This window comes from Gavia stellata, chromosome 3 (genome assembly GCF_030936135.1).
Source record: "Gavia stellata isolate bGavSte3 chromosome 3, bGavSte3.hap2, whole genome shotgun sequence".
Lineage (NCBI taxonomy): Eukaryota > Metazoa > Chordata > Aves > Gaviiformes > Gaviidae > Gavia > Gavia stellata.
The window spans coordinates 30,493,553-30,515,688 of record NC_082596.1 but is presented as its reverse complement, the minus strand read 5'-3'; the positions used below and the strand labels follow the sequence as shown (position 1 = coordinate 30,515,688).

The window sequence follows — 22,136 nt, the reverse complement described above, 5'->3', positions numbered from 1 at the left end:
GCTACAATGTTTGCACTTGCATCCTATACAGCTGTTCATACTAGCCATAAACTTTACTTCTCTTTAAGCACTTCTCTTTGATAAAATATGAATGTTAAGTGCATTTGCATGAGCTGCTGTCTACATTCTTTGTTGGTCTGTGATGTGTAAAGAAAAGTATGATAGATTTTTTGCAGTAACAGATATTAATAATCAAGGGCCGGTGAGCATGTTCAACAGTATCACTCATCTGTGTAAATGCAGACACTTAAAAACTAAGTGTTTAGACTTTGTTAGGCTTCCCCTGTAGTAAAAAGCAAGAGATGGGTTAAGACTCATCCAATCCCAGCAATGGCTGTATGAACTGCCCCCTGGAAATTATTCCCCTTCTACTTTAGATGGTTAGATTAATCTAGCCCTCCTTGTAGCAGGTCAGGCTTGCATTTTCTACATCAAATGCTCAGTGTTGCACTCTAAGCTTATACAGTGATGCTATAGCACCCTGAAAAATAAAGTCATTCACAAAGAAATGTCAATATGGTACTGTAGAAGGGTACTACAATAGCACCGATAATAAAAAGCATGTACAGTGCCCAGTCCAAGTAAGAAGTCTTTTAGGACATCTAGTCCAGTCTTACTGAAATTGTTTAACCAAAATTCACCTTTAGCTATGTTTCTCTTCAGAATCCTAGTTGTACTGTAACTCCCAGTGCCTTGTCACTAGTTATAGTCTCCCGGAGGCTCTCACGGCCGTGCAGGCAGGCCATGCTGAGCAGGATCTGCCAGTCGTGGCCAGCAGAAACCGCCCAGCAGCTCAACACAGTCCTGGGATTTTCCTGCTCTTCAGGACCCGGCGGGGGTCACGCCATGCACAAATACCAGGGTCGGAGCCCCAGATTTCAGCACACTGACCCTGAGCAGGCAGGCCGCTGGGCAAGTACCGAACCAATGCTCGAAGTGGTGCCAGGGCTTCTGTGCATTAGAAAATGCCTCTTTTAGAGAGTGAATCTGTGGCCCCAGGCCAGGCCAGGCCAGCCTGAGCCAGTGGCGAGCTTTGAGCCACGACTGCAGTGAACTCTTAATACTGTTATCAGCCCTAAAAAGATCCGAAGCCCCCACACATTTCCCTGAGGAGAACCCAAAGCAGTCCAGTTTATAAACCCAGCCTCCTGGCTGGGCGCTCCCGAGCGGCAAAGAAGGCCCGGGCCCACAGGCGGCTTAGCGGCACCAGTGGACCCACCTCCACTGCTGCCCCGCGACGGGCAGGCAATGGCCTCGGCTGCTGCTGTGCGCATGCTCCAGGGTCCCCCGCCTCCCCTTCTGCGCGTGCACCGTGCCCGCAGTGGGAGGCGGCGGAGAGAGGCAGAGGGGGAAGGAAAAGAAAAATACGGAAAAAAAAGCGGCAAGCAAGCTAAGCGGGGAGGTGCTGCTTTGCGGCGGGGTTGTCGTGAGGGGTTTGCGTCTTAGCCGTAAAGCAGGGAGTGTCGCCGTTGGGAGAGGAGGGAAGTTTGAAGTGGAGGTGCGTGCGGGTGACCCAGCGCTATGGCGAGGGACCGCGCCATCCCCGGCGAGCTCAGCCTCATGGATAAGGGCGTTAAGAGGTGAGGAGCTTGCCGGAGGGGCAGGCGCAGCAGGTGCCCCACTGCAGTCGGCGCGGGGAGCTGGGCGGTTGGGGTGAGGGGAGGCCGCGGCCGTGGCGGGGCGCCGGGGGGGCTGCGTAGAGCGGCTCGGGCATGAAGCTGTCCGGCTGATGGGAGGTGCCTTTCCTTCGCAGCTTGCTGCAGGTCTCCCTGAGCTCGGACCTGCACACGCTCAACGTACACTGTAACCGCATCGCCAGAATCGAAGGGCTCAGTCACCTCCGGAATCTGCAGCATTTGGATCTGTCATCAAACCAAATCCGCCGGATCGAGGGGCTAAGTTCCCTGGTTAATCTGCGCACCCTAAGCCTATCCTGTAACCTGATAATGAAAGTGGAGGGTCTGCAATATTTATTTCTGTCCATTTAGCAACTCATGAAGCTTTTCTAAGAGTTGTGTTAAAGCTTGCTTCTGGAAAGTATGCATATAATTAAGGTTATACGAAGTTAGTATGAGCTACTAACCATATTATTATGTAAATTTAAAAAAGACTATTTAGTCTCTGTAAGCTTTATCATAGCAAAATGCCTTAATTTAGAAGAAAAACACGATTTTTATATTATGATTATCACTTATTGTTATAATTTGTAGTTATGATTTTTAACGGCTTACTTTGCAAGTTTTGATTTGATGAAAGCAGAGCATTCTTCTGAAAATCCTACTGTTTCTTTTTTTCCTCACTTTGTTTAGGGCTGGAAAAACTCTTTAATTTAACTGAACTGAATTTGTCGTATAATCGCATACATGATCTCTCTGGTAAGTGATGTTGGTATGTGCAGTGCAATAAAAAGCATTTGTCTCACTTTAATTTTGAAAAACTTGACCAAGTGTATTTTTAGAAGTTTCTAATAGTTTAGCCAATTGATTGACTAATGTTACAAAAGGTGGCAATTGCTGCTACACTCAGCTTTCAAGTTTCTAACATCAAGGGTTGTTCTGGACTGGAATTTATTCTCCTGTATTTGGTAAGGCTGAGATTGCTCACAGTACAGTAAACATTTCAAACTTATTTCCAAAGTGAAAATTCAATAGTCTCAGAAGATATTTCCAAAATATTCATATCTCTCGTTTATACAGGACGAAAATGCAACTTTGGATATGATAGGGAAGTTCTCTTCTAAATCTATTTGTTGAAATTGTCGATTGTTGCTTCTAACTAAGATTTTAAGCTACAGAATCAAGGGAGTTTGTAGTAGAAAATGAAAAACAACATTGGTAACAATTTTGTTAATGAACTGAGGTATAAAAAAGAACCTCAAGCAAAATGTGTATTTTTACATGCTTCTTAACAGTTAGAGACTAATCTGTTTCTTTAAAGTTTGCTCTCATAACTAGCTTAAGTGGTGTACTGTATGGTAGTGTACCACAGCTAATTAATATATGTAGACAAGAAAATGGAGCAAAAGTTGTTACATCATTTCCAGTTAGGTTGTATTATTTACTGAATGTTTTTCAACAAAATGCCATTTTTTCTAAACCCTATAGTCTAGGATTGTAGCGTAAATCATTATTTTGTGTTTTTTCTCAAATTTTCAGGATTTCAGTGCCTTCATGGAACCAGTCATAAGATTAGCCATATTGACCTTCACAGCAACTGTGTAACCAATATTAATCACTTACTTCAGTGCACAAAGGGGCTGTGCTGTTTGACGAATCTGACACTGGAGAAAAATGGAAAAGCCAATCCAGTTTGTCACACAGCAGGTATAGATCTCATGTTAGGTAGATACTTTATGCTCGTTAGGTCAGTAATTTCCCTTAAACTGTAAGCCAGGTTCTGAAGCTTGCAAATTCATTCATAAACTGGCCAGCCTGCAGAAATCTGAATTCTGTCAAAATTAATTCGGTTTTCATTATATTTTTTTTTTCCCCTGGGCATATTCTCAAAATTGTAACTTGTTGTATGCTTTGATAAGGCTCAACTTTTCACATATTATTTTAGGTTAAGGTGGGAGGTAGACAAAGATGATGGGAAGAGAAAGTATTGCAGAAATAGGAGGAAAGGAGTATTACTATAATAAGGTGGGTGGGTGGACAATTTGAAGAATGTACATAGAGATACTGAACTATATAGAAAGAGGGCAGGTATGGGAAGTAGATGGTCTTCTACTGATAGAGACCACAAGAGCAAGATCAGTAATAAGCACTACTAGCCTTTCCTCCTTTTCTCACAGCTTCAGTAACCAGCGACAGACTCTAAGATGCTCTGCAGTAATTAGCATTTTCATCAAGATAGTAGGCAGGTGTTTCACTAGGCAGCATGGAGACAAGTTGGAGGAGTGCATGTGGATACATCACTTTCAGTTTCTGGTTTGGGGGTAGGTTTTTCGCACCGTTTAAATGTTACACCCTGTGTTCAAACAAGTTAAATTGCAGCATCCTGTTTTGGTGCAGGTTTTGTTTGTTTTCTGTTTGTGTTTGTAAGAGAGGGGAAATACTTCTACAGGAAGGTAGAAGTGGAGGATTGATGCTTTTTAGGACAGTTCAAAGATAATTTAATTACGAAGAATAGAACAGTAGGAATTACAATATACAAAATAACAACCATATCATGAGCGTGTAACTGATACAGGTGTAATACGTGTACAGTTCTTGGAAACCTCAGAAATAACTGAGGGAAGCCAAATAAGGTCTTAGGTAATGCTTTTAAAAGCACCCATGAACAAGTTTTACAAATGCATTCAGGCACCTCGGAAGCAGTAACAGGACTATCAAAGTTATCTGGATAACTTAGAAAATTCCGCTACTTTTCTTCTGTAAGTGTTTATGTGTCTTTTCATGTCTACCTCTTTGGTGGCACTTACGTTCAAAACTGCAATGTTCAGAAGCCCAAATTCTATTAATTTAAAGAAGATTAACTTCAATGCCTTACAGTTTCATAACGCATTATTTCATTTACTGAAAAAGGATAAAGTTATCTAAGCCCTTTCAGAACTTGCCTTTCCATTACATTTGTCTATCCTTACACTTGATACAACTGTTTTGGTGCAGTAGGCCGATATTAAAAGGTTGTCTGTGCAACTGCGTTGTGCTGATGGTGGTGGGGAGATGCCCGTGTAGACCAGGACTAGGCAGGCAGCTTCCCAGGTCATTTGTTTTGTAATGTTGTCTGTTGAAAGCCTTATGGGTGGGGAAAGGTGAGACACTTGTAGATAACTCAGTACTTTTTTTTTCTTCCATTAAAAATGCAATGAATACTTGAAGATGACAGGGTACCTAAAATACACTAAACATCTCCTTTAGAGGTTAATTTCAATTTAAATGTGGTCTTTTCCTCAAGGTTATAGAGAAACTGTTCTTCAGACATTGCCCCAGCTAACAGCTCTAGACGGAAGAAATATTTCTGGTGAACCAGTGGACGTGGCAGAAGAAAATTGTTCAGATTTGCAGTGTTTAGAAGATATTTTGGGCTGTTTGGTTTCATCTGGGTGCCCTTCGTCCAGAGATCAGGTGCCATAGTTTGTGTGTACTGATGTTAAAATTGATACATTTTACTTTTATATTGCGTGCAACTCATTAATGTTACAAGGGTTGTCTTTCCTTTTGATAGAACTATGTTACCTTACCGGTGGTGACACCACATATCGACCAGGCGTTAGCTCGTTTTCATCAACGTACAAGAATACCAGTACAAAGTGCCATCAGCTCCTCTACAGAGCTTGTCTCATCTTCAGAACCAGAGAAGGCTGAACTTGATAAAATATACAGTGAGATGAGGATTAAAAGAATAGAAAATCAAATTTCACAGATACTGCAAAAGGTGAATTTTTTTTCTGTGATTGCACAGAAAGTTGTTTGTAAAATGAGGTGTACCTTTTGATAATTCTGGGACAGACTGGAGCATTTCTACTGGTATGTGTGTGCTGACTTCGTGCTAATGTGTTAATAATTTTGAGAAACTGGGAATAAAATAAAAAGTCTTTAAAACTGAAGATTGCACTTTGAATCACAAAAACTTTCATACTGAATAAAAACAATAGTGTATGGGACTAGGAGAACTGTCGGATCATGTCACATTAGAAAATTGTTCTCTGTTTTTTACTCTGAAGCCACCAATATAGTAACTGAACCAGAGTAAAATATGAAATGCAGCAAAATATCTGGATTATAGAGTTGGTAAAAATTAATTTTGCTAATAGGTCAAGTTGGTCTGATACATTTTTGTAGCGGTTTGTGGTGTACCTTGCATGTTTGCAAGGCATTTTTGGTTTTAATGCTGTATTTGTTTTACATTTTGCACCAAACTTCTCTGCCAGAAGATTTTACCAAACTTCGGGTATTTCAAAAAGATACAGCTATATGTTCTCAAGCATGCTGTTCTGTTGGGTTTATTTTATCTTTCAACCAACTACATGTTTTAGCAGGAGGGAAGGGGTTGTTTGGAAGCAATTATTTACTTTTCTATCAAAATTATTTTGTGTGAACTTTTTAAAAATAGCACCTGAATAAGTGTTAGAAAGTAGCCAATTAGAAATTGTAAAATGTATAGATAAATCTGATCTGTTCTTAGGTATCTGATACCTCAAGAAGGGAAGCTCCTCCAAATGCTCTCAAAGCTAAGAGAGACACAGATCCAACTTCTGAGAGCGAAAATGAGAGTGGAAAAGAGAACAACAGAAATGTTGTGAAAAGGAGCAAGATTCCTACTTACCGTAGAACTACCTTATCTACTAGGTGTCATGCGAATTATCTTAAGAACAAAATAACTGACAGGTATCCCAATGTTTGCTATATAAAGCCAAAAGGAATTAAGCTGAATATTGTCAGAGTGAACATAGACTTGAAACATTTTGCTGAAAGTGGTAGGTTGGGTAAATTAGCTCTGTTAATAATGCTCTAAAAATCATTAGCTACTGAGGCTTCACTCAGCCATTTCCCTATATGAGCATTTTCTGTCTGTAGGTGAAAAGGAAATTGAACTGAAGATTCCAAAACACTTTTGGAATTCTAACAGCTTATATTTTCATCTTTGTTTTATATTGTGGTGACAGAAGAATTTTCCACAGACAGAAGAATTGAGTCATTAAAAAATAAAAGATTCATGGTGTCAGTACAATGGTCAAGAGTATAACTCTCCATATTTTGTGATGAAACTGAGGATGCCATAGTAATTTGTTTTATTTATATAGTAAATAACAGATGTGATGAATAGAAGATGATATAAATTGTAATATAGTAGTTTAGTCAGCCACTGCAGCTCTACAGTTACTCTGCTTCTCTAAAATTGTTTCATATCTACATGATCATAAAATGTTTTTCATATAGCATCTACTAGTACTACTTTTTTTTTTAACAGCTGAAGATTTGAATTTAGCTGTTTGTTTTATGATCTGTTTGCAAATTATTTTCTATGTGGTTTTGAACTCTGTACAATTCAGCTTCTACACAGAAATGTAAAATTTTGTCTGGTAAAAGTGTCTGAATCCCCTGTTACTGTTTAAACTCTGCATATTCTTAAATACACCTTGATATCCTACTATTATAGGGAAGAGAAGAAGAAGAGTTCCTCAAAGTGTCCACGCTCCAGTCAGACAGACTCTCATCTCAATTCATCATCAGATACTCGAGACTTGAAAGTAGTGGGAAGAAAAGCTGAAATATTAACTGGAAGACAGACCAATATAGAAAAAGTAGAAGAAATTATTTCAAGTGCCACAGAGGAATCAACATACCGAGTATGTTTTGCATTATTTCAAGTTAAATAGGAGTATGTCTTCACCTGAAGCCATGCATAGGTCTCCTGGTGAAACTTCAAAATTGGCGGTGACAAAAATAATTGCATGTAGATACTGTCAAGAAATGGTGGAGTTCTTGCAGTGTCAGCTGGAAGAGAACTTAATTTGTTTCACTTTTATGGGGGTTTTTGGCCTGGTTGATTGCACTTTCCTCTGTCATCTATGAATTCCAGAAAGACAAAAAAATTCTTGTTCTACAATTATTAATATTGTTTTTCATTTTTGGCTACATTTGAGTGTTTCCTAGTAAGTTGATGCTTACCACATTCTTGCTAAGGTGCTGATTCAAGAACTAGATCAGGAGAAAGAAAAGAGGTGGAAAGCAGAGCAAGCAGAGAAGAAATTAATAGAGCATGTCAGAGAGCTACAGAAACATGCAAAAGAAGAAAAGAATATTCAGAGTATGGCTGTATACACTACAGACAGGTAGGGAAACAGAGTGCTGTAATAATAAGAGTTTGGGGTTTTTTAGTTCAAGACAATTCCATTTATAGGCTTAAGAAATGAGAATGGCTTTAAACAATATACTTGGAAAATAATGCATCAAGAAGTAGTGCTAGAATTTCTCTCAGTATTACCTAATGAAATTCTTTTCTGCAGCTTTCTTCCTGTTCCTTGTCTCAGAACAGTATCAGTATGTCACTTACCTCCATTTCTAGCCATTACTTTCCAAGCAATCTGTATCATAATTGTACTTTCAGCTCAAGCTCTAGTAGCTGTCTCATACTTTAAGTTTCCAATTCTCAGTCTGCCATTCCACCTATACATACAGCGTTCCTTTTTTCCTGTGCAGTGCACTTGAACAGAGCTGTTTCTGGCAGGCCAGAGTTGGCCAGTCTGCAATATGTTGTGCAGGTCAGGCCAAGCATATCTTCCTATAGACAGCTCATCCTTGTGAGTTCTGAGCAGCATCCTTTTTTTCAAAAGTTCTCCCTTCTAACAAAGCATTGTTTGTTGTCAGCTATGATTGGAGATGTCTGCTCTATTTGTCTTTTTCTTAACTGCATTGTATTTATCAAAGACAGATTTTCTTCTAAGGAAGAAACAAGCCAAGTGCTTCCTGAGTTACCATCCATGACTGACTGATTATTTCCCCTTTTTCTTTTTGTTTTACGTTCACTTCCCACCTTTATTTGTTACCTCCTTGGATAAGAGGCTTACTATGTTCTGTTTCTTTAGAGATACAACTTATATCAAAAATTCTTAGAATAGTTAAGGCTATTTCAAAGTTTTCTGAAGAAAATTATTAAAATACAAATTCATACTATATGTTTGTCTTCTGTATAAAGCAAAATTATACTGGAATGTCATTTCCTTAAAGACTGATCTATGAGATTGTCTCCAGCTTAGTTTCTTTTAAAATGAAGTTCCATATAGCAGTGCTACACATGACTTAGTAATATTTTACATATTTTTAAACAGTTTTACATGACAGTGCTGTAAATAGTAAGACTCAGCAAAGAACAAGATGTGCTGCTACAACACTTACTAATAAATGGCTTTTTCTCAATGTATTTGGCATCAAACTAAATACTAAAAAGTTTGTAATATAACTTTATTGCATTTATTCTCAGGTTAAAGGAATTGATACTGAAAGAGAGAGATGTTAAAGCAAGACTGCAAGCAGATGTCCAACAGTTGAAAGGTGAAACTGAAAGACTTACTAATGAGTTAAATCAGGCAAGAAATAAAGAAGCAGAACATCAGAAGGCAATGCAAGCTTTAGAAGAAACACTGTCCAAGATGGAGACACAGAGACTACAGCAACGAACAATAGAGGTAAATATTTTTCATGAGTAAATAATGCAATGGCAACAGGATGGCTACTGTAGTGCTTGAGCACAGAAGAATTGAGATGAATGCTACAAGTAATGATTAGGAGTAAGAATATCTCCATTAACATCACCTCTGCTGTTTCTGTTGCATGTTCTAACTTGCAGCCCTCTGAAGTGTCTTGATTCTGAATTACCATTTCATGAGTAATTAAAACCTTTTTTATAACTTTTTTCATATCTTTTTTTCCTACTTGTTGAGTCAGAAAAGACAGCTTTGTATGTAAAAGGCTTAAGATTATAAAATTGAATTATTCATAAAAGTTTGCATCAGATTGAAAAAGTGGAGTATGCTACCTCATGTTTGTACTGATTCTCCATTTTTCGTAAAATTATTAGAAAGCTCTGTGCAGCAACTTTAAACTGTAAAACTCAGAAAGATACAGATTTTTATAACTGGAGTGTTTAAAAAAAAAGTTATATTGAATACATCTAAAAATGTTTGCTTTAAACTAATACAAGTATTACAATACAAGAGTTTGTAATTGAGGAAATCATTCTGCCAATACACTTGTTCCAATTCTGCAGGGTACTTTCAAGTTCTTTATAAATTAAGTAAATGTCCTTGGTTCGTCATGAAAGTTGCTTTTTTCTGTGTTGTAGTAAGTTAAGCTAAGACTTAATTTTAAACATCTTGTCTTAAATTTCTGCAAGTGTAACAATATATTAAGTAAAAAATAAACAAAAAAAAAAACCAAAAACCAAAAAACACCCTTCCTTTGTCTTGGGCTAGGTCACATAATAAAATTCCATAAAACTTTGTGAAAAATGTGAAAAATGCCAACAGTTGTGGAGCATGCATAGGAGCAGCATGTGGAGCATGGCCCATGTGGAGCATGCATAGGAGCACCATGTGGAGCATGGCCCAGGCAGACATGTATAAAACTTTAGTAAAGCACTTGTACCTTTGTATTCTAGTATAAGACATGAAGAATAGATTACAGCTTTAAGAAAATCTTGTTCTTCTCTTTATGAATTCTACACAGATGAAACAGGTGCAAGAAGCAGAGCTTAAAGCATCAGCAAATGAAAGAGAAGTACAGTTACTTCGAATATCCTTTCGACAGCAGAAGGAGAAGGTAAAACAACTACATGAACTTCTTATATTAAGAGAACAAGAGCAAAGGTATGGGGTCTTCTATTTTATTTTTCACAAGTTAATAGAGATGCTAGTGTTGCAAAGTTGTTTTGTTTAAATGCGTTCTGCAAAGTGTAGGTGCGGTTTTGTTGGGGTTGGTTTTTTTATGGGAGAGATGGTCTTTGTAAAAATGTAGATGTCTTCCCATTTTCTTGCTTATTTAAAAATATCTTTGTAACTTGTAGATTTTTAACTAATAAGTCCATGTAGGTAACTGTGTTCTTCCAGGCTTTCATTTGATAGGTTCTTGTCTTATTATATGGCTGAACTTTTTATTTTAAATACTTGATCTTTAATTCAGGAAATAATCAGATAAAAATAAATTTGCATTTGAATTATTGTCTGAAGTTCTGCATATACTACAATAACACAAAGTGTTCCCAAAAAAAGTCAGCTTCTACAGTATCTTGCTTTAGGGTGGGTAGGGGGCTTGCCTGGCTGTTTTCCTCTTTCCTCTCAAAATTTCCTTTTTTTGGAGAATACTTGAACATAACTTCTATCCTGAGTAGCTAATACAATCAAATACGTGTACAAACTAAAGCAACAAGTGGTGTGTGGTATACTAGTATGTGAGGGAGGTTATTAATGAAATAAGCTGGTCACACTTGCTAAATTTTACAAGAATAAATGTATTCAGGTACCAAGATAACTGCAGGTTTAGATGGGAAGAATCTGATAGCTGTGTTTTGAGAACTTTCAATTATTAACTCATAAATCTCCAAAAGATGTAATGTGAATGACAGCAGATACGTTTTGTGTTTTGTGCTTTAAAGCAGATAGATGGACAGAATAGTCTTAAAGTACAGGGTACTTTTGCTTCAACATTCTCCTATAGGGATGCTTCCAGACAGGAAGGAGGTTTATCCTGGAACCCTTTAGGTCCCTGTTGCTGCTGCTTTTCAGGTTTTGGGTCTGAGTGAGAAGCAACAGTTGTTGGGTGAGGGTGAAGAGAATGACTGCAAAAGAGGGTATCTGGCTGTGCAGTGCTTTTCCCAGATTCCAATGTCTCTTCCAGATCTTTGTTAACAGCAAAGCAAACAAATGCTAACTAACAGTAAAAGAGCAATTGAATAATCCCTACAAAAGTTTGAATTAAAAAGTAAAGTTATTCCTTTGGGTGTTTTAACAGTAGTCAGCACACTTTACCTCATCCCAGGACGACTGCAATAGAAGACTGAAATCTGTCTGTGAAACTAAGGAATTTATCCCATTCATTATGTAATTTATTATCCTTTTTAAGAAATACTGAGGAAATTAATTAAAACAGCATTGTGAGATACTGCAGTTTTTGTCTCAAGTATATGTTTGGTAACTTCAGGAAAGAACTTGAAACCCGAGTTGCTTTAAATGGACCTGAATTTCAAGATGCTTTATCAAAAGAAGTGGCTAAAGAGGAGCAGAGGCATGAACAGCATGTTAAAGAACTTCAGGAGAAAATTAATGTGTTAAACCAGAAGTACAAAGAGTTAGAAGATGAGTTTCGTTTAGCTTTAACCATGGAAGCACAAAGATTCAAAGAGGTAAGACTAAGAGAACATTTCATCTCAAACTAGGTGGACTTGTAGTTCTCTTAAATGTGTTGGTTTTGGGGGGGTGGTTTTTTGAGGGGTTTTGGGTTTTGTGGTTTTGGGATTTTTTTGGTTTTTTTGATAAAAATATGGGTAGTAAGCTTTGAAATAATCAATTAATAGAACATGGATACCAAATGTCAAGTCAGCACTCAAAAAATGCAGCATTGTTGCTCATAACTAAAAGTTAATCAAAAGAAATTAAAGAAACTTCTGCCTGGTGGTATTAATTTCTTTTAAAAGATGTCGACCTTCTATTAGAATATAGTCAATTATTGAAAACTCTTATGGTGTTTTGATAAGGTTATGGTTACATATATACTAGTGTATTTAATAATAAATTTCCCTATTGTTTAACCTCTCAAAATTGAATTTTGGATATGCAGTTTGAAATTCAAATTCAAAGCTTGCTTACTAAATTCCTTAGATAACATATAAAATAATATGAACACTATCCATAGAAATAAGATAAGTGAAATGAAATTTCACTTCACTTTCACTTAAACTTGGTTTTCTTCATTTTAAATCAGTTGGATACGTGGGAGAAGAGAGGAAAGAAAAGACTGGTTTTTTACCCTTCAAATCTTTCTCTTGCAAGGAAAAAAAAATAGAATTAATTTTAGGTTCTTCCCAGATTTTCATGTTAATCTTAATAATGAGATTAAATCAAGGCATTGTTTTCATTTCCCAAGCTATAGTTTTTCTGCTCGGCTTCCCATCCACCCATGATTTTTTTTTTCCCCAGTTTGTTGTGTTTACAAATTTGTAGCTGAGCAGAACCAGTTTTTTAAGTTTTGGTATCACCAACAAACTGGTAGAAAACCAGTTTCAGATATTCACTAATTTCTCATACTGTTGATGAACTTCTATTTCTTCCTTTATTTGAAACTCAAATGTCATTTATCTGTATGTATACACACTTTCTCCAAATGTTAGAATTTTTCAAGTCTTGTCTTATAAAACTTTAGGTAAAAGAGGGTTTTGAAAATCTTGCTGCTGATTTAGTGGAACATAAACGAGCCCTCTTTGAGTTTGAACAAAAGGAAAAAGAGATGGCAAGTCTGATTCAAGACCTGACAAATATAGTGAAAGAACAGAAAGCAAAGATTGCAGAATTAACAAAATCAAATGAAGAAGCTACAGCAAACCTAAAGGTACTTGTTTCAAAACATTTCAACTACATACATGACTTTTGGTAATATTTTATCTATAAAAGTAAAAGTAACAATTCCATACAAGGTAGATTGACTGAAAGACACGTTTCCTGCTGCACTAAAATCTAGTGCTCTGCATTAGCTTTTATTCTTGCATCTTGCAGTTCTATTTCTCACAAACACTGCTCCCCATATAGCAAAATCTAGACTCATTCATGTCTTCAGAATTGCACTCCTTGCCTTGTGAGTGCTAGCCGTTTGTATATAATCAAGTGGTCACTCTAAACTGAGATTTTAAAACCTACATTAATATAAATTAACACTTGTAAATTCAAAGTAATGGAATATGGTTCTGCAGTGGTCACTGTATGTGAAGTAAAAATGAAATTGAACAAATAATCGAGTGTAGTAATTAGCAGTTTAATATGGCTGAGAGTTAGCAGTATTAGTAATTATTTACTAATTGTCTAATTATCATGATAAAAACTGTGGGCACAGTTGCTTTATCATATGCTACTGATCACCGTGTGGTAACATATTGTAGTACTATGTTGTCCATAAAAATTATCTTAGAAACATAACTTTTAAACTGTTACGTGATCCAGTTCATGTATGTATCCAGTCCACCTTTACATTAAAACTTCGGTGCAGTACAACCGCTACACAGCTGTTTCTAATCTCCTCCCTACGTGTTGCTGTTGAGGTGTCCAAACATTGTGTTGCTATACAGAATAGGATTCTGCCAGTCAATGAAGCTGCTAAAAACAAAATTAAAAAATAGCTATATTAAACAGCTGTAATCTGTAAAACAAAAAGTAGCCTGCATAACTGAAGATAAATCTTTATCATGGGAAGTGGAAGTGCCCATGCTTCCATGGATCCCAACTTCTGTCTGTTTTCTTTTGATTTGGTTTTTAGTATCTTAACTTGACTTTGTTTCTCTTTTTTTGACTTGTGCATTTATAATTCTAAATGAGTTTTTATAATGGCATTGATAATTTAAGGTGGTTATTTAGAAATCAGCTTTACAGTTTTCTGGGATTTAAGTATGTCTACTTGAAGCAAACGTTTGCGTTTAATTACTGGGAAGAGATATGGACAGAACCCTGTATGCAAGCAGAACATTCCTCAGTTAACTTAATTCGTTGTATATAAGTATTATTTCCTAGCTGCTTAGTATTGATTTGAAATTTTGAATACTTCTTTTAAAAGATCTTATTGTCATTTTCCAATGTTCATTCATACAGTGTCGAACTGGAGAACTTGAAACTGTGATTGAGGAGGACAAACAGAAAGCTGTTCAAGTTGAACTTCTGAAAAAAGAAAATGGAAAACTTATTTCTCAGCTGACAGCCCAGGAATCTGTGATTGATGGGTTAAAAATGGAAAGAAAAATATGGGGGCAGGAGTTGGCACAACAGGGTAAAATAATTTTTTTTTTTTCCTTTTGAACACCACCATTTTTTCTGCAATGTGTACCTCTCAAATAAACACTCCAACATAGTTGTAATCATTACAGGGTCTCTGGATGCCTTGTTGATCTTATCCAGTTGTAAAGATGATGTGCAAAAATAGATCTTCTGTAGTATGCAGGCCATTATAGGAACTATAACAGCAGTTGTGGGGAATTAGTTGCGAATGCAGTTTATCTATTTCCCCAAAATGTCAAAATACCATAATGCTATACAAAGAACTTTTAAATATCAAATGAGGAAAACAAGGATTTGTAAATAATGTTATGTAATGCTACTTGTCTATCAGATAAGTCTAATGTAAAAATTTCAGTATATATCTTAAAAAAAAAAAGTTAAATACTGGGTGAAAAAACCTTGGGCTTTTTTCATTTTTCCCTGATTCATGTAACTCAGCACCACCTTGTGGGTTCTTCGAGACTGGCTGGGTCTGTAAGAATTACTGTTGGCTTCTATCAGAGAAGTTTTCAAAGGATAAAATACAGACCTTCATTTCTACATTTCCTCTTAAGTGTTACCTACCTACAGAGGAAAGCTCTACAGTGTTTCCAGTGGGCAAAATGGTCAAAATGGTTTTTAAGATGTTTCTTACCTTTGCCTCCCCCTCTCCCCCAACATTATACATCTTGAAGTCATCTGTAAAATGAGTTCTGTAGTGTAAATATCCTCTTTTTATCTAGGAGCTCATCTGGCTCAAGATCGGGGAAAACTGGAGGCAAAAATTGAAGTTTTAACAAATGAGATTGAGATGTTAAAAAAGCAAAAGGAACAGGACAGTGATACTATAAGAATTAAAAACAAAATAGTGGATGATCAGACAGAAACCATTAGGAGATTAAAAGAAGTAAGTGCCATGTCTGAAAATTTGTGTGCTTAGCTAAAGTTAAGACTTGCAGTGAAAGTTATTGTAAAGGCTCTAATGAAAGCTGGCTCTGCACTCCTAGTTTACCAACTCAGAAAGCACCATCAGGCTGTCAGTGGCAATTGATTTCACTGAGAGCAGAAGGCGGTCTTGTATTAACTTGATGTACAGAGATGCTACTTTGAATCTGTCATTGAACCATATTTATGTAAAGACTTTCTTCTCTTTGCCTTGCTTCAAGTTATTCTTGGTAATGATTTTGAGAGAGGAAAAACTAGGATAGCATAATTCTTGCTGTGTGTTTAAAAGAAAAGGAAAAAAAAATTAAAAACTTCAGGTTTATTATGCAATGTAAATATTTTTTTTATTGTGTTCTTGTAAATCAATATTTTAACAGCAGAGCTACTATGTTTTGTTCTATTCCATTCATCTCATCACAGAATCACAGAATTTAGAGACTTAGTACTTCAGCTTATTAATCAGAGCAAGGTTTTATAACATGTTATGTCAGTCAAGGTTAGATGTGTTACTCATTAAACTATATAGCCACGTAACAGAATGTGAGGTCAGTGATTTGTGTATGTATAGTAAGTTGTAGTAGAGTTCTAAAAAATAATTTTTTTTAACTTGCTCTCAATTTCAGATTTCTGTTTTCATGGTTTTTTTTTTTTAATTCTGACTTCTTTTAGATGAAGATTATTTAACTGGCTATCACTTTACTATGTATTTTTCATATAATAATACGTTTAGCAGAGTAAACTTCCACATGTCTGTCCCTGCTTTATTCCAGCATAGACTAAACAGGTACTCTTAAAGGGTAACAGTAAAGTTAAAATTAAGGGAATTTGTGTTCTAAAATATTTATCTTCTAAAGGGCTTACAAGAAAAAGATAAACAAATCAGAAAACAGCATGAAGAAAATCTGGAAGCTCAGAAATTTTTTCAAGTACGGTTGGATGAAAAAGCTGCTGAATTTGAAGAGCTAATGGACAAACTAGAAAGGCAAAATGAAAGAAAAGAGGAATTAAAGCAACTGCTAGAAGAAAAAGAAGTAGAACTTGATGACATTAAGAATGCACACAGGTGATACATACAAGTGGCAATAATGCTTTGGGATGGTAATAGTATGCAACACTGCTCCAAAGTTACTCTATGTTCAGAGAGTACTTGCTTGCTATTAAAACACACAAAAACCTGGAAAATTGGAAGCATGGAAAACTTTTTTCCCACCCTCCTAAGAAGTGGTGTCTACATTCATTGTGAATATGTGCATTTTATTTTCAGTGCACTGAAAAAGAAGTGGCAAGGTAAAGGAGAGCTATTAAGCCAGCTGGAGGTGCAGGTTAAACAAATGAAGGAGAGCTTCGATATCAAAGAGAAGAAGCTGATTGATGAGAGAAATAAAAGTCTTCAAACTCAGAGGTGAACACCTTAATAGCTTATTTTGTTAGTATAGAGTTGCAATGTTAATAAGTATACAAAAATGTCTGATTATATGGTGAAAGAATGCATAATACCTTTTTAAGTACTTGGTGAGCCCAATTGCTGCAAACTGTGTGCGTAGAAGTAGTTCTTCCTATACAGGTGACTGACTTCGTGGAACTAGCATTCAGTTACAGCATTCATCCTTTAATCTTCTTAGCTATGTTCCCATTTTCTTTGAAAATAATTGGAGCTTACACTCATTCGTCCCTAGTATGCCCATTCCACCACAATGCTTTTGGTTCACTTCTCTGAAGAAACTCCATGTCACACTTATGTGATAGGTACTCTTACACAGTCATCACACATGCTGGCTGGAGTCACGCAGTGAAGGTGGTTGTGCATGTGAGGCACAGTCTCACAGTCTGTAGCAGGGTTTCTTTGAGCGTGAGCCTGTCAGCCTTCTAGGTCGTGACTAGGATGCATGGAACAAACTGGTTGCAAATCACAGGTCAAGCCAAGCAACTGAGGCTGGCATTTGGGCTTACGAGAGAGGCCACAGTGCTTCACTAATGTCTGTGCAGGATGATGAAAATACCTTGTGCACTGTGTAGGAAATTGAGGACAGATCCTCAATACTTACCACAACAATATTAATAAATATTTCAGTCTGTGACAAATAGACTGTTTAAAAGTTACCTGTCATTCTCCTCCCATACAAGTAGCAACAAGTTTTTAATTTCTTTTATTATTCCTCTTGTACTGTCAATTTTTTTTTAGCAGTTAATAGTAGATATGATACAGAAACAAATACTCATAACCCAGAAAATAGTCAGGGACTTAGATGATGCTTAGTTATTTCATGTGTTTCCGGCATTATGGAGAAGTATGGTAGGCTGCTGCCTGTGATGAGCTTAGATTGTCAGTATGATTTTTACTTTATTCTTTGGCCCCTTTCTCTTATTTTCCTTCCTTCCAACTATTCTTCAGAAAAGATTAGCTAGTTAATAAGAGTGCATGTTTAGCTAGCAGTGATAACCACACCGTTACTGAAGGAATAAGCTAGTATGACTAAGGTTTTTTTGGTTTACATTTTTAAACTAAACACTCTGATTAATTACACTTTCACTATTATTTTAAGGAGAGTCATCTAATTATAAATGAAAGTAAGTACCTTGATGGTCAAGTTTGTTTTAAAAACAAACAAACAACCCCCAAACAAAAAACAAACAAACAAAACCCAACCACCTCAAATAGTCAGTAGTACTAGCTTTTGGAACTGTTGAAAGATCAGTAGTGAAACTGAAATTTTGTCCCAAAGAATTCTAGTTTGTTGCAAAATTTTGGTGTAAATTAGTTTTATAGTGGAATAATTTGCCTTGCTTTCTGTTGCTACGTGTTTTAGAATTATCCCCTAAAAGCAGAATTTGCTTGGCGTCGAGGAAATGCTTCACTACTGTGAAGCAAACCCTTTTCTATTTCTGTGAGACAAAGGCTTACAGGCCATTTACAGGATTGCATAATTCAGTCATGGACTTCTCAGGAAGCAAAAGCACAATAAGTAGATGTTTGAAAACAGGTGGAGTTCTTATCCATGTTGACAGTAGCAAGCCCAAATCTTCGTATTCTTTGCTAGTGATTAAGTGCTTCTGCTGAGAGGAATGCCAGAAGCCCTAAACATGGTGCATAAAACTAGAGCACATACTTGAGAAAACAGGACATCTTCTCATGCTAGATATTGAAATAATTGTCTTCATGCCTATGTTATTAAAACCTTATCGAAGGCAGAATTGGGCAAAGCAAAATAATTCCGTTGTTTGCAGTGTGATTTTTTTTTTTTTAATCATTTTTTAGGATTGCTGTGGAAAAGCTTCACGAAATGGATGATGCTTTTAGAAAACAACTTCAGTCAATGTTGGCAGCTCATCAGGAAGAACTATTGCAGCTGGCAAATGAAAAGGAAAAGCAAATTGAAGCAGCAAATGAAAAAGTAATTTTAATACTAAATTTATGTTCACTGTATTGGCATTTTTATTCTGCAGCTGCTACAACAGTGGTGCTTGGATGTCACCTGTTTGTATCTATCTGGCTAATTTCTGGATGGAAACAGCCCTGGTTTTTAGTACTCAATCTTTGCACAGCAAGAAAATCTCTAGAACTGTACCACCATGACGTTCTGTATTCAAGCAAATTAAAATTGCGTGCTATGTAGCTGTTAGGAGTCGATAGCTAAATGTTTCCTTATCTATACAGGCAAGAATAATGATAATTATGCCGATAATCCATTTCCCTCACTTCTGCCACTGTTAACAGCTACTGTCATATAATGCATTCTTCCTTAGTGTGACAACTGGTGCTTTTTCTGTGTACTAGGTATTTTGGTTTTGACACATTACTCGCCATCTCCTAGCAAATTAGTACTTTTTTTAAAGCAAAATCCTGCTACTGCATTCAGTGTTGAAAGTAGTGCATTGCTTATTTAAACATAAGCATATAACCCTTGCATCGCTTATCAGTGTTAAAAGTTGCCAAGATTATATGGTTTTAGGTATATTAAGGAAAAGCAAGAATTCTATTTGATCTCTGTGTGCTCTTTCAGGTTTATTACGTTGAAGAAGAAATGCGGCAGCTTCTGCAGGAAACAGCAAACAATAAAAAAGCCATGGAAAATAAAATAAGACGACTTACACATGCACTGAATGATATTCAACAAGATCTTTGAAGATTATTAATATACACACTAAAAACATGTATTACACAAACTTAAGCAAATTCATACACTACAATGCACTTTTCCTTGTTTTCTAGAAAACAAGTGTGATACATTTTGATGGTTCAAGAATCAGACATAAATATTTTTACATTATTTTCATAATAAATAGTTATTTCTAACCTTTGGTTATTTTTAACTGTTTTGTCAAAATGGGTCGAAACACATATTTAGATGAAAAGCATCATATGAAATTAGGAATTAGCATGTTTAATAAGAAAAAAGAAGATTGGGCCTTTGTGTCTAAGACAAGAGCTTGACGCTTTGCTTCACTGGGGTAAAGATACTTGTAATGAAATATCCAAGAATTTACCTGAAAATACATTAAATCTGCCACTGTTGATGAAAAATGCACAACTCCCACAACTTAGAGTGGCTTTTTTGGCTGCATAGTTGGGTTTTCTACAGCATTAGGCTTCCCACCAGGCTTTTGAAAAATAGGAGATAATAAACTAACAGCCTGTTATGGAAGCTAATCATAAGCCTTACGTTAATGATTGTTATACTACTTTCATGACTGAGACTTTGCCATCTCCACTGTACTCAGGCATTTATTTCATTTGCTTGTTCTCAGAAGATCCTAAACAGTTATTGTAGTACACCATACTCTGAAGTGTTTAATGCTGCAGTAGTAAGTAAAATAGTAACATCAGTTATCTGTTGTTACACCAGGTGTAACAGGTATTGCCTCACAGTAGCTAAAGCACAGTCCTGTTGTTCCAATGACGATAGAAGATGCTAAGCCAACTTTACCATCAGCTTGGTCAGAACCCAGCCATAAGTGCGCTGATACGGTGGAACTGTTTATGTATTTTTGTGCCCAGCAGCCCAGTAAAAGCACTACTGCTAGTAAAAGGCCCTGGCCTTTGGTTAACGCTGCAAGGCCCATCGGGCTTGTTAATCAGCTTGTTATGAGAATTTGCTGTGTGAACCAGAGCTTGATACCAGCTGCCTCTTGTTATGAGGTGCAGCTTAAGCCTGGGATATAACAAAGGCCTTGAAAACATGGGCACAAGTTGAAAGCAGGGGCCACGGCAGCAAAAACAACTCACTGATGGTCAGTGGACAAAGCACAACCTTGACAGCTGGGAACAGACTGCTTTTGCTTTAAAAAGGGAAGCAGCAACAAAGCAAAATAAACAAACAGCCCAACAACTGAATAAATCACCTGCAGCAGCCTGGGAAAACAACAACCCTGCCTGGCTTCACACAGTAACATTGTCCAAGGGTGGAGGGCTGGGAATTGTCTAGAGATTGCATGGTCTTATAAAAGGGTAAGATCCCAAATTTGTGTGAGGGGCAGAAAGCAGACACCTGCTTCAGCTCTGGCTCTCTCCATCCAGAGTTCTTGCACCTGGACCCAGAGACCCCTGAGGACCGGAGCCATCAGTGCTAATAAGGAGGCACCTGCTCTGTGGTACTGTATACTCCCAGCTAAGGTGGGATATAGCTCTTAAGGACTGACTGCTTTGAATCCATGCTAACAGTTGATAATATGTAAAAATTAATACATAGTGGTAAGAGTTAGCAAGGTGTAAGAACCAGTTCTTAGCACAATTGGGTTAATGAATGCCAGTCTAGTAAATTTTGCTGTGAAGTTTAAAATAGCCTGATTTATTGTTCTACTGGCATCCCAGTGATCTCTTGATTCCCTGATGCAAATATATCAATGTTACCTAAATGCAGAAGAAAATGACTTCTCATTCTTACCTTGTGCTCTACACACTCCTGCTTCTTCAGAAGCCATGCTATGTGAGGAAATTACCTGGAAAGCTGTTCTACAGTATTTAAACGGGTATCACTGGCACAGAAAGGTTCACCATTTCAGAGTGTTTTTCTGTTATGTTTATCAAGTGTTTCCTTGGGCAATTCTTTTTTCTTTGCCTATTATTTGACCAAGCTACACTTTGGGTGAAATAATTGAATACCTGGAATGCACCAGGAAGGTAAAAGAACTTACTCTTACCCTGATTCAATTTATTAATATCAGCTCAGAGTTTTTCCTCCAAAATTTTCATTCTGAAACTATTTTCTGATTTCATCACAGGGAGTTGTTACTGTTTTTACATAAATTCTGTTCTTTGCTCTTCGCTCAGAAATCTCATATTACAGTACTTGGGTACATGCACGCCATTAGCAGTGTTTGGATTGTTTGTTTTTCTTGCAGCTAATTCTCCCTTTGGCATCGTTTCCCTCTTTATGCTTGCATGGCTTTCTTAGAGCTTTTTAACAGATATTTAAATGATTTCTACCTTCAAAATGATAAAATAATAAGAATATGGTGTAGGTCAAAGCTGCGCCAAATTTACCTGTTCGTAAGGATAAATTTCAGCCTGACATTACTGAAAGGTATAAAATAAAAGAAATAAATATAAACTAAATGTGATCTCTGACCTTGTCAGATGCAAGGCGTGTTCTCCTGCATTAATCACGATGACTTAAAACTGATTCTGTTATTAGATGCTGTTTTGTTTTCATTTCCAGACAAGATAATGGATCTATTTAAATCAATATTAAATGTGTAATCAGTCAGGAAATTCCGGTGTTACCTGAGACCAGGAGGA

At 36.8% G+C, this 22,136-nt stretch overlaps 1 protein-coding gene across 1 annotated transcript; it reads left to right on the top strand.

The window, feature by feature from the left end:
• Window positions 1–1,520: 1,520 nt before the first annotated feature.
• LRRCC1 (leucine rich repeat and coiled-coil centrosomal protein 1) lies at window positions 1,521–19,574 on the top strand. Its single transcript, XM_059815235.1, has 19 exons — window positions 1,521–1,580; window positions 1,754–1,959; window positions 2,310–2,375; window positions 3,156–3,323; window positions 4,900–5,069; window positions 5,170–5,379; window positions 6,130–6,332; window positions 7,105–7,294; window positions 7,632–7,780; window positions 8,929–9,133; window positions 10,173–10,312; window positions 11,643–11,844; window positions 12,861–13,046; window positions 14,294–14,468; window positions 15,199–15,362; window positions 16,255–16,463; window positions 16,665–16,802; window positions 18,657–18,792; window positions 19,402–19,574. Exons 1-19 carry the CDS (start codon window positions 1,522–1,524, stop codon window positions 19,522–19,524), a joined length of 3,099 nt encoding a protein of 1,032 aa, XP_059671218.1. The 5' UTR covers window position 1,521; the 3' UTR covers window positions 19,525–19,574.
• Window positions 19,575–22,136: the final 2,562 nt, after the last annotated feature.

What these genes read in the sequence shown, in the direction of transcription:
- LRRCC1 (XM_059815235.1), top strand. Translation starts at nt 1,522, where the DNA reads ATGGCGAGGGACCGCGCCATCCCCGGCGAGCTCAGCCTCATGGATAAG. An exon ending in TTTCACAGATACTGCAAAAG is followed by an intron (nt 5,380 to 6,129) that starts GTGAATTTTTTT and finishes ATCTGTTCTTAG; the next exon opens with GTATCTGATACCTCAAGAAG. An exon ending in GCAGGAGTTGGCACAACAGG is followed by an intron (nt 14,469 to 15,198) that starts GTAAAATAATTT and finishes CTTTTTATCTAG; the next exon opens with GAGCTCATCTGGCTCAAGAT.